The sequence below is a fragment of the Stegodyphus dumicola genome, chromosome 2, assembly GCF_044657685.1.
Source record: "Stegodyphus dumicola isolate Sdum_Otavi_A_Nest chromosome 2, ASM4465768v1".
In the NCBI taxonomy this organism is placed as follows: domain Eukaryota; kingdom Metazoa; phylum Arthropoda; class Arachnida; order Araneae; family Eresidae; genus Stegodyphus; species Stegodyphus dumicola.
Genome location: NC_140769.1, coordinates 270124798 through 270138655, shown reverse-complemented (window position 1 = coordinate 270138655; position 13858 = coordinate 270124798). Strand labels below are relative to the sequence as shown.

General features: G+C 29.2%; 1 protein-coding gene across 1 annotated transcript in view; it reads right to left on the bottom strand.

Moving 5' to 3' along the window:
• Fak (protein tyrosine kinase 2 Fak) overlaps nt 1-13858 on the bottom strand; it is a 90850-nt gene that overhangs the window by 45772 nt on the left and 31220 nt on the right. The window contains exons 12-15 of the mRNA XM_085812138.1: nt 13678-13739; nt 6381-6431; nt 1931-2028; nt 1760-1844 (exon numbers count right to left, since the gene is read on the bottom strand). Coding sequence (XP_085668264.1) covers nt 1760-1844; nt 1931-2028; nt 6381-6431; nt 13678-13739 — 296 coding nt within the window. The remainder of the gene's footprint in view (nt 1-1759; nt 1845-1930; nt 2029-6380; nt 6432-13677; nt 13740-13858) is intronic.

Here is a 13858-nt window from a genome sequence, read left to right as displayed (position 1 = left end):
GTTTTTAAGATGTCTTTAGAATTTCCAATGCACCACTGGAGATAATTTTTTTTTTTTTTTTCACACAGTATTGGCACTGCTCGCTTTGAAATCGTCGAGTTTGTTAATCAAAAATCCATTAAATTTTTACAAAACACAAAATAGATAATAGAACAAATTCCAAATTTGGGCTTCCAGATGCCCTTATTTGGGTGAAAACATACATTATTCAAAATTGGATGGCTCTAGGTACTGTTATTTTATCACAATGTGAGAAACATACATACATTTATACAGATTCTTCATTATTTAATTTCTTTAAATATAATATAATACAGGACAATAATATTTGGTGGCAACAATTTGGAAAGTGAATCAGACATTTATAGTAAACCAATGCAAAATGTTAAAATGAAAATAATAGTCCTACAGGATAAATTGCTCTTTAGACTAATAATATAACACTGGCAATTATCAAAACCTGCCTTCACAAAACACCTGCAATTATCTGCTTTTTAAAAAATATTATTAAAAAAAATATATACCTAATTATTATATTGGGCAGCACCAAACCCAGTCTTAATTTTTTTTTCTTAAAAATAATAATTAAAAAAAAGCATTATTTACATTATTTTTTTAACCATTTGAAAATTTTTATGTTTAAAAGTAAATTTGTGATTGAGAATTTTTTCAAAACTTTATAACATACACTGCAATGAACTTTGCATTAAAATGCTTTCATTGACCTGAGATATAAAACAGTTTACTGAATTTTTTTCCAGACTGTGAAACACAGATAAAAATTTACTGAATTTATGATTGATAAGATCGATGTTATGCCCAATATAGATAAACAAAGAACTACATTAAAAAAAATTATTTTTAACTGAGCATAAATTCAAACTAGAACACCAAATTTCTTCAAAACAGAATATAGAAAATTCAATGTATTTCTGAATTTATATAACTCAATTTAGACAAGGAAACTGCTCTTATGCTACAGTATCAATTCCTCAAAACTATTTTTTATCAAATCATTACTTCCGAAGCTTGAATTTTTTTTATTTTACCTCCCCCCCTTTTTTTATTTTTATTTTTTTTATTGCTAAACTTTTACTGGCATCAGGAGGAATTAATTCATACAATGAAAAAAATGTTCCATTCAATAATTTACTTAACAGTTTTCCCTTCCAAAAGAATTCCTTAGTTTTTTTACGTTTATATAGGTCAAGAGATCTTTGGAATTTTCTTTTTTTAATCAAGAATAAGAAATCTGGCATATATACCTTGAGACTTAACACATTCTATACTTATAGTTTTACAATTTGTCAGTTCTATTTTGTGCTAGAATTAAGTTTTCTCGATTAATTGTCTCCCTCAGATAGTTATTTCCTTCTCTTCTCACAATTTTATATACAAGATATGCAATCATATAATGCTACTTCCAACAAACAGACTTCATTCTAAAACATATAAACACTTATGAAGTTTAATGCTAAATATTTTAAACAGTTATTTTATAATGCCTTTAAAAAAGAATTTAAAGAATAATTCTTTAGAAGACAAAAAAGAAATTGGTACATTTCTTGTTTGTCTTCATTCCCCTATTGCTGAAACAAGGACTTTATTTGTTTCATTTTACCCATATTATACATAACATTCAAGATTTAAAATAAATAAATAAATAAAATAAAATTTAAAAAAAAAAACTTTCTTGTACTGAGGCAATAATAGTCTTACAGCTATAAAAATACACACATTGCAAAGGAACATAACTTACAGGCTTCTTCCAAAAATTTTTCTCCTATTGACTCTTCACTTTCTACTTTGCAAGTTTTGATTGCCACAGGTATAGTTTGTGAATCCTTAAAATAAAAAGTAAATTCACTTTTGGAATACAAGAATTTTTCATATGCTACGATACTGATAAACATCAATTTGATAATCTTACTTTGCATTTGTAAGTTCCCTTATGAACATCTCCAAATTGGCCTTCTCCTATGATATCTTCTAGTACTATATCAGCTCTATTCAATTCATAATCACGGGCTATAACACAATACAATTCTGATTAATGAATTTTAATTCCAACATCTCAAGATCTTAATGTCCAACTTGTACTTAGAATTTATTAGAATTAAAAAGATTTGTACAGAGTTATTTTAGCCACACATTTGCTTCTTACATAAAAATCACAATGGCTGTCTTGCATGACAATGCTAATTTTTAAGGTGAAAAAGGGACAAAAATCAGATGTATTGATCCACAAAATACTGCTAAACAAATAATCAGCTAAAAAAGTGAAACTGACAGAACAATTTTAGTCCTTACATTTTGTAAATTTTCTTTTCAAGATAAACATACATTCATAAACTTTCAGTTAAGTTGAATCTTTACTATACACAATTACTTTTTATTTTTATTTATTTATTTATTTATTTATTTCTATTCACCTTCTATGGAAGACTGGTGAATTTAACAGTCATATTAAACATTGCACTTGTTCAAAATGTTAACCTGTGACACTGATACTCTCATGTATTAGCAAAACCACTTTAAAAGAGGTCATCAAATTTCCAGAATGCACCAAACTCAGGCAACCGTGCCCATAATAATTCTTCAGGTAATCATATGCATAACAGTTTGAGCAACCAATGTCACCATTCACATGCATTCTTTTTGCTGTATCTGAAAGATTTTTATAAAAAAAAAAAAATATTCACAAATTTTAAAACATGTAAATGTGGAATTTACTTGGCCTAGAAGAAATTTATGATGAAATTTCTGCAAGAATACTCTATTTTTTTACAAAATAGCTAAAGGGAACAACTGCTTTGAACCTATTCTTAAAATGATCGCCACGAAATTTCTACCAGAGAAGATATTTCTAAGTAGGTTTTTTTTTGACCAATTTTCAGGATAAATCCAATCGTGACTAAATCTATGCCAAACACAGAGTCGTTGTTCACCTAATTTCATATTTTACTTTATCATGTTGTCTTCTGCCTTGATTTCGGTGTTATTTAAATCGGCCTATTCAAGAAGTAATTCTCACTTTAATTCCTTTCTCAAGTTATGAATGACTATATAACTGTTTTCAGCATGAAAGTTTAAGTGAAACAGCTGTACTGCTGCATGTGATAAACATTTAGTAAACATAAAAACAATCATAGCACTTCTAAAGTTCTAAGATATCTAGAAATGAAATAATATGAAATCTACTAATTAATTAATTAAAATGAGAGAAACAGCACAAAAAGCCATAAGTTTATTCTAAACATAAACCAAACTTCTCCCAATAAACCAAACTTCTCCCAATTCCCTCATCTCATTTCCTATAAAAAAAACTGTAAAAAGATTAAATTTACAAAAACTTTTACAAAAGTTGTAAGTCATAAACAGAATTATACTTTACCATTCAAACTAAGCTAGACTGAATACAACTCTTAAAACAAATTCTGCTTATTAACTGCACTAGGATGTACTGTACCCTGAAGAGTTTCTACTAAAGTGGTTAAAATTAGTTAAAACCGTCATGGCAAGAGCTAGTCTCTGCCATAAAAGTGGCAGTAGTCATAAAATAACTGAAGACAAATTAAAATATTGCTAACAGTAAAAGGGAATTCATTTTAAAATAAAAAAAGTTCAGTAACTGTGTTTACGATATTTATTCAGAGGCTTTATAACAGTAATTAAGGGTTACATATAACAATTCAAACTCAATTTAACCTTTTCCACAAAGCAGTAGAAGACCAACTTGGTTCTGATTTCAAAACTCAAAGACTTTTCAAAGCATTTATTGTACATAAATAAAAAAAAAAACTAGAGAATATTTTTTCAAGGCCAGCAGGCAATACCACCACTGTATAAATAAGAATTACAAAATCTTCATTTGCAATATTTTTCTTTAACCTAGATAATGATATAGAAGATAAAACATTTAGGAAGATTTCATTAGAGAACTGAGTACAAGAAAAAGGGAGTCAATTATTTTCAAAAACCATCAAGTAAGCCACAAAATGTTCATTTGCATCACAAAAAAAAAAAAAAAAATCTGATGTGTACATCACATGACTTCCTTGTACGGAATATTAAATTATACGCATTTTTTCTTGCATTTTATTTAAACTTATTAGATTGAATTAAACCTACTTCGCCGACAGCGCATAAACCACAATAGAATAAATGCATTCTTTAAAATTCACTTTGTTTACCATAGCGACACTCTGGCGCTAGGTTTACTTAACAGTATTATATTTCATTCATATTATAACTCAGAATGCACAAAATGTATATCATTTAAAGAATTATCTAATTGTTGCCACATGTTCTATTCAAATACTATAATAAAGCTAGAACTATGTCTAAAAGAAATTAAGCAAATAAAACAAAAAAGAAACAGTTTTTCACAGACGATTGAATATTTCTCATTGAATTAATTCAGTTCTTACTTCGCGAGAAGGCAAAAATACAAAAAAACTCAAAATATCTATATTAAAAATTATGAAGTAAATCTCAAACGCTTATTTCCTCGAAAAAATTCCAGAAAGAATTAAGCATGATTTAATTGGCAATAATAAATGAATGCGTTATCTTTGTTGTTGCGAAGCTAAGTTTCTCTAGATTGGCAACAAATCCACTAGTCTCCTGTTTCAAATGTAAACATCAATGGACGCCATTAAATACAGGCTTAGCGGCAATTAAACAACTTTAAAATTGCTGATAATTCTAAAAATATTGCACACATATTTACTAAAGGCATAAAATCCTTAACCGGAAGATAAAAACAATATAATTCAATCATTTTTAAAGAAAAAAATGTACAATTTGCAAACATATAAGAGTAAAGAAACTGAGATCACTGAGCCGGGTAATAGAGTAGATATATATATAAATATATTTATATACGTTTGGTGCGGCTGACTGCAACCAAAATACGAGGTGCACATCTACATGTTATAGCAGTCCTATATACAAAATTTCAACGTTCTGAGGCTACTCGTTTTTGAGTTATGCGAGATACGTACGTTGGTACATACGTTCGGACAGACACCACAAAAAATTCTCTTCAGAATTCATTTTAAAGCAGTTTTATAATTTTTTTGAAGGAAAAGAGTATTTTATTCTGTCCTTACATACAGATATCACGCAAAAACATCGTTAAATTGCATTCGATAGCGGTCAAAATGGATATTTTCGTTGAAATACGCTGCCTGAAACTTTTCGCGATTACAATACTTCCTTTTTACTTCGTACAAGAAAGTAAAAAAACCATCCTAATACTTACTTGATGCTAAATTGCCAATTCTGGTGACACATATAAGCTAGCATATGATATTGAATTATTGTAGATGATTGAACCTACTCTTAACTTATTTCCCATTAGCTCCCACAAGATTATCATTGATACATTAGTGTTAACCATATACCAAAGATCTGCAACAGAACAGCCATTTTTTTAATCCAGTGTAACAGCAATATACTTTAACTGCTACAACACAGTGATTTCACAGTATTTAATTACTCTTTATGCTAAATAGCTTATTTGTGATGATTTCTGAACAAATACTGTATGAATCATTACAAAAAGGTCCAAGAATGTTTACAAGCAGAACATCCATAAGTTGAAAATATCCCTTCACAAATATTCTTTCTCACTAATTCCATATTATGCTCATAATCTGTTACAAGAGTTTTTACTTGCATTCTTTTCCTATTTCTTTTATTTGCTGTACTGGCTGTTTGTACTCAGTATGTTGCTGTTCTTTTGTTCTTTTTTAAAAACTTGCACTTAAAGAAATAAAGAAAATACACTCATAAGTATGAGCAGTATTAGTAACTAACAGCTCATTACTCAAAACATATGAGATACCCTTAATAGATATTATTCTAACATTCTTGAATTAAAGTATACAGAAGAGCTGACTCATATAGCAATTTCTGATATGAAATAAAATAATTTAAAATAATACTCATTTACAACAAAGTATTTAAAAATGGATTTTTGGCAGTACTAAATAATGCAATGTTTTTTTTTTTTTTTTTTTTTTTTTTTTTTTTTTTTTTTTTTTCTGAAAGCAGAAATCCAGCCCTGACTATAGTATACATATTTCATTATAATGCAACAAGAAGCATGCAAAAACATCTATGCTTTTCAGAACATGTAAAACAGTGACTACCCATTTCTCATTGCTCATGGGTAATCATTATGAAGCCATATTTACAGATAACCTTGGGTTTAATTTAGAAATTTGCTTTCACTTCTCAGTCAGATTCAAAATTATAAACAAATTATGACTAAGTTTTTCAAATAGTAATGTTTAAAATCAAGAAATAAAATAACACATAAATTAACGTTAAAAAATTTTGAGATACAGTAAAAACAAAGTGACAGAACTTACCAACTGGAGTAGAATAATCTCCTTCATCATCAATTAAATCACTAGAATCTCCTAATTTAGAAAAACATTGATAATTTAAGCAAAGTTCAGCAAATAATTCACTTTTGTTTCATTCCATGTAATTAATTATTAAAAAAAAGATATAATTATCCATTTCTTATTTTTATCTGCTTTAGATCATTCTAAATAAACTATATCAAAATTTTAAATTTTTGTTACTCATACATACATATTTATATACGAGAATGTATGAGTATGTATTTTGTACTCATACATACGCATTCATATGAGAGACTCATAAATACATATTAAAATGCACATTATACATGCAGTTTCAATTAAGCACAGCTGCCAAAAAGCATAAGATTTGCTGAATCATTAACAATAATTAGAAATTACATTGTTGATACCATTAAAAACACATTCAGCCTACATAGAAGATAATTATATGAATGTGAAATGTAAAGTTGCTCGATGAGGCACCTTATATATCAATTTTACTTAAAGCTCTACTGATTTTCAAAGGTAACTGCACAGATCCTTCTTCAGGAACCCCCCAAGAAGAAGGACTTAAAACTCAACAACTTTAAATAAAACCAATAATAATCTAACTTTTCAAGCAATTTAGAAATATTGATAATTCACATAATTCTATAATTATTAAAATCATTAACCATAAATTAAGTTGATTATTATAGTTGTTCTTATTAAAAAAATCTTACAATGTATGATGCATGTTTTTAAAGTAAAAACCGTTTTGAAATTCTGGCACAACAGCACTGTGGTTGCCATACCATGTATGCTGTTCTTCATACCTGTTTACTTATGTCTGTTGACAAGACACAGGCACCATTATGGAAAATTTTGACTCTGTTAACATTTGTGTATTTAAAATGGCTTAAAGATGATTAATAATTTCATTATTATCTGATCCTTGGGTTTCATGGAGTGTTTTGCATAAAATTGTGAGCAAATGCTTAAAATATCAAAAACTGTGTGCACGTTGAGTACTGAAAATGTTGACAGAGGTGCACAAAACCTAACATTTAGGTAGTGCTTTAACCTTCCTTCAGCAGTACAGTAAAACGGTGATGATATTTTAAGACAAACTGTCACAGGTGATGAAACCTGAGTGACTTAATGCTACACTAGAATCAAAGCAGCAATCTATGAATGGCCGCATTTATCATCACTCAAGAGAGTGAAGTTGAAGCAAACAGTTTCCATTCAGAAAATCAGATGTTTGGGGACAAGAAGATGAGGATGTTGCTAGTGGATTTTTTGTCTCGTGGTGCCACAATAAATTCTAGGATATATTGTGAGACCTCACCATGCAACCAAAAACAAAAAGTGTGACATGTTGAGTAGAGGGTTCATTTTACTTTTTGAAAATAATCATCTACAAATGGCTAAATGAACTCAAAATCTCAATATGCCATTTCGCAGGAAACAACTTGATCGCCACAGTGACAATGATGAGGTCAAAACAACCATGTTGCAGTGGATGTCAAATTAAATGGCAAATTTCTATGAAGAGAAGATTCAAAAACTCGTTGTATGATATGACAAGGCCTTACTTTTGATGGAAATTATATAGAAAAATAGACTGAGGTACAGACTTTTATATATAAATAAAATTAGTAAGAAAATTCTACTTGTTTCTTTTTTATTTCCGAACAGTACTTACTTTGAAAACATGCTCATATTAGTGATCATTAATCATATTCATAAAGCTACAGCTATTTAAAACCAGGTTCTTAACATTTTATCTGTTAATAATATTTTAAACTATTGTTGATAATCTACATTACATTGCAGTATTATATATTAATTATAGGCAGGAAAAAATAATGCTCCAGCAATAATAAAATCATCATCTCTCGGAAGTGTCAAATTAGAGCACAGATTAATTTGATCCCCAGTTAAGTGTAATTGGCAGTTAAAAAAAATTCTATTAATTTTTACATTGCTAGGCTTGCAAGCAACTACTTAAAGGAATTATGTAGAATGATTCCCAAGTAACTCTTTTCAGTAGCTATTCCATCTCTAACCACAACCCCACAGATAAAATGCATGCTGATTAGTTCCACATTCATGTAGCCACTGCATCCCACTTCAAATATGTACAGGAAATTATTTATACAAAAAGAATGCCTACTACTCAACAGTCCTCCGTATCATCTTAAAACATCACTTCTGCATACACATCTCATTACAAAATCTGCTTAATTTGGATTTTTCTACTTGCCTTTACATTTCTGCCAGATTTTTTTCTATCATTCTGTGAAACATAATGATTATGCTAGGACCACTTCTTAATATCTGTAGTCTAAAATATGTTATCTAACAACCAGTTAATCAAGTTCTTGAATAAACGCATAATTGATTTCCCTAAAAATATTAAGCAATTTTGGCAAATGTAATAATAATAATACAATTGAGAAGTTCTGTGCTTGAATTGTATATATATATGATATAATAAAAGCAAAGGAAAAGACGAAGCACTGCTGCTGTGTAGTTATGCTATATTGAAGAGGAAGTATTCTGATTGCGTCGTAAGCTAATGTGTTGACTTCAAAATAAAACTTGGCAGTCGAGGCAATTTTAATTCCATTTTTATTTCCAATTGACATTATGTGGCCACAATCACTTGGCACCCTAGTCATGCCTATTCAAAAACGTTTACATTATTGATATTATTGCAATAGGAAGCAGCGTAGTGAAATTGGGTCCAAGCACAGCACAGACAGAAGCTGAAGTGCGTAGTTATGAAAGATGGAAGCACGCGAAGAGAAAAGTTTCAGTTCCCAATTAATAATTTTTATTTTTTTTTTAATATAATGGAATTCAATGCTGTGCAGGCCATGCAAAAAAGAAAGAAAAGGAAAGATCTAGAAATGACGCAATGCAAACGAATTTTAGAACAGAGAGAGAGAATTAATGTTTTACCGTTAGTTTAAATTATAATTTTGATTCACATATTTTTTGTCTTACATATATATTTTTCTTCTGCAGAAATTTTGCATTTTGCAGACTGAATCCTGTATGAATGAAAAACACATAACCATTAGGACAAGCAATAAATGCATCTTTATGTCCAAGTTGTGAATGATGGTCTACTGTATTTCTTTATGTAATTTACAAGGATAAAGAAGAAGATATAAGTTATTTATACTTTTATTTTATACTGTTTTCTATAATTAAAACTTAAACTCTTTTTTTTTTTTTTTTTTTTTTTTTTTTTTTTTTCCAACTGCAGAACAATTATTTTGAAAAACTACATCATAACTTTAAACACAATTGCAAAACAAACATCAGTTGTTGAAATGAAGAACAAAAAAGAAAAACTACTGGAAAAAGGTAAATGTCAATGTGTCAATGTCAGTGTCAAAGGTAAATGTGAATCCCTTATAAGTCAGAATGCTAAGAATTTAAAATGACGGAGCGGTATTTCTGCTCCTCTTTGGAATTGCATTTTAGTTTAGTCTATATAGGTATTGCCACGAATACTGCGTAAATCACAATGTCTATCTCTATAAAATGATGCTACTTCAGTATTTCATGCAGTGCTTCACTTTGAAGCTACCACGGCCTTCAAAACACAGTTTCCTCCAGTTTCATCAAAAAAAGTTAAATTGTCAATTTAAGTATCATTTTATTTGTGTGAAAATGAATGCAGTTTATTTAGTTATCACAGGGAAGGAAATTTTTAAAATAGTTATAAAATTTTATATAAAAACTGAAAAATATACAAATGTAGAAGAAAAATAAAAAGTAAAATGAAAATAATAAAATTTCAGTTGTCATTTTAGGACTATGATATGAAGAAGAATAATATTTTTGCTAAGCCTCTTCTATATACTTATGTGTTATTCTTACCTCTCACAAAAAGCAAATCAACAGAAAATATACTACTAATATCAACTTACAAATTATCATCATCATTTTACAAGTTTTTCCATTTGTTTAAATTTTTTTTAAAAAATTTTAATGCAAACTTTTGAGATACTTTTACTTTAAAACAAAAATTTCAGATTTGGTTCTAATATTTATTTATCACACTTACGACTGATTACATTAAAATATACGAGTCAAAATTCTAACTGCACCTCAAAAACAAAAACAAAGCAAAAATTCATAAAATCATAGTAAATACATGTAACATTACAGTTTATGCCTCATAAATAATATAAGAATGTATACCTGATATCATAATACTTCTTGCAAATAAAACAACAGGTTTAACATTCCAATTAAAGCAACAAATATTTTGCCTCAAAATAAAATAAAAAAGAACATCCAATTACTTTCTGAATTTGGTTTCATACAGTAGGTGCTCCTTAATGTGATCACTTTGTAAGCTTCTTATTTTAAACTAGCCAGTTACTATGATTTGGTCCTTTACTTTAACTTCTTTCTACATTCCTCACCAGAATGGAAATTAGTTGGCTGTGTATTTAACTTGAAGTTTTTGGATCTTGAGAAAGCGTTTATGACATGTACATTACATGGCTTAATTCTGCCAGCTTTAGCTAGTTGTAACTATCTTGGCTTTGTGCTCTTTTGCCACTGATACTTTAATAAAACACACTGGTAGATTATTGAGCCAGCTTGTAGCTCAGTATTTCACTGAGTAATCTTAGATTACTGATCAACATTTAAATTTATTTGGCTGCTATGTATTTAGATCACCACGAGCTGCGAAGTAGAGTCTTTATGCTCAGAATACTGTTTAAATAAAAAGGTTGTTTGTAAACCTTTCTTACACTTTGTTGTTCTATCTCAGACATAGCAATGACTTACCACATGTCTGTTAGGGTTATAGGACTAAAGTAACAGTTCTAGACCAAGTATAACTTTATAACCTTTGTTCATGGCTAGTTTGGAAACATTAACTAAATGACAACATTAAACAATGACAAAAAATATCCTTCAGACTAGCAAATGATTTTAACTAATTTAACATAAAAATATTAAGAAATATATAAATAAAGTATTTTCATAGCATTTTAGTTAGAAAAATTCAAAAGTTTGTTTATGAAGTAATCATAATGTCTTTAATATATAACATTCATAACATTTCTGGAAAAAATTATTTGACCAATGCTGTACCTCTAATCTTAATATTTGGAATATATTTCATCCCTTATTGGAAGAGGAAATGCCAATGTGAAATTTGAAGTTAAGCACAAAAGAAATCTCAGTTTTTCGTACATATTTTCAGGGTATTTTCCAAGGGAAAAGAAAGAATTCTGCAGAATTCCTCCCCTGAAGAAACCTTATGCCTGATCACCCTCAAAATCAATAGTTATTCAAAATCTATATAAAACTAAGGCTGCTTTTTTATCTAATTTTAAATGGTTGACTGAAATTGAAACCAAGCTATTTGACAACTTAGCCCTTCACTTAATGACATTTCTCTGGCTCTTGGTAATTTTTATAATCAATTTTGATCTTATCTGGTGAATTATCTTTTTATTTGGCAACTTTAATTTTAAAAATATATTCTATAATAGTTTGATTATATTAATCAAGTTGTTGACCACAATAAGTGACGTATTTTCCATGTTTTCATGTACAAATGATCAGGACTTCGGCAACTCAGTAACAATATCCAAATAACATTAACCATGATCACATTAAGTAGTGTCTACTGTATTTTTAAATTTTTGTCAAATGCAGATGTTGTAACATTAACCCTTTGATGGTTATGAACGAGTTCAGCTTGCAATCGAATTGTGCTTCATAATGTGCACAAACGAGTTCCGCTCGGGAGCAAGATTTTGACCGAAATGGTTAGTAACGAGCACTACTCGCGTAGTGAAATTTTTTCCCAATGCGCGCTGACGAGCTGACTTCGTTCGCCATTATCATTCTGCACTGATTGTGTTTCAAACGAATTATTAAACGAATTTAGTTAGTTTTACTGTCTACAGATGGCAGTACGAGTTCCATGAATTTCTTTGCATAATGAAGGTGGACTTTTTTTTTTACGTTGTTCATTTTATACGTATTTTGGCGCGGTTTTCAGGGTTTTTGTACAGTAAAATGGCTCAAAAGCGAAAGTTAGATAGTTATGATCATGATTATGATACAGAAAGCTTATCAAGTTTTGAATCTGATGAAGGCTTTTTTGTTCACAGTATTTCAAGCTCAGAAGACGATTCAAGCGATGAGGAAGATTTTTCGAGTGTTCGACAGTGGTGTATAATTGATTCAAGTTCTCACGCTCCTAGCCGATTTAGTTTTACTGGTGATGTAGACATGAAAGCTTGCGTGACAAATATTTCTGATCCACTAGAGTATTTTGAGCTGTTTTTTACTGATGAGATTATAAATCATATTGTTACGGAAACCAACATTTTTGCTGCTGAAAATTTAAATAAATTTAAGAGCAAAGAATACTATGATGTAACCCGATCTCGACAAAGGAAATATTACAAGAAAATATTTCGTTATTTATTGGACATAACAATTTTTAATGCTTTTCAGCTGTGGAAAAAAAAGGGGAATAAAAAATAAAATTTGGAATTCAGAATTGAACTAGCTGAAAGAATTGTTGAGAAATATCACACTCATAGACATTTGAAATTAAAACCTGCTGAAACAGTTTTGAATACTTTAAGATTGTCAGCACGCCACTTTTCTGATTATATTCCACCTACAGAAAAAAAAAGAAAGAACCTACTAGACGATGTGTGGTATGTTACAGCAAAAATGATGCTAATGGAAAAAGAATTCGCCCTGAAACATGTACGTATTGCAAAGACTATAATGCCCCATTATGTGCAATTCCATGTTTTAAAGTATATCACACACAAAAAGATTTTTAGGTAATTACTGTATTTACACTGTGCTTCATAAAGTTTTACATTAGTTGTATTTATTTAGTCCTTTCAATTTAATATTTGTCTTATATTTATAATTAAATATTATTATTTATATAATTGGTTATAATCATTTATAATTTACTGTTTAATAATTATTTTAAAGTACGTAAAAACTGTTATTTATGTACTACAAATACTTTAAGAAATTTTTAAAACGCGCGAGGCGAGTTATCTGCGGCATCGCCAGAGAAAGGTGACATTTTCGGAAGAACGGCGGGGAAAAACAGCTGCCACTTTCGACTACTGTTTACTCCTAATGCTGCGCGAATTAAGTAAACGGAAACTGCTCATTTCCATAACCGTCAAAGGGTTAACTAATGACTAAATTGATCAAAATAAATCATACTGTATCCCCATTATTCAAAGAATCAATAGTACAATTTCAGATCAAAAAGAAAATGACTTGCCTCTGAAAACTACATCTTGTTTGTTGTCAGAATTGTCATCAACTGAATCACTTAATGGTGAACTGAAATAAATATAATCAAAAATGTAATTCATACTATTATGCTACATAAAAAATTCAAAATGGCATTGCTTACTTACAAAAAAATTCTTAATGCAGTTTCCTAGCTTAAAATTACAATA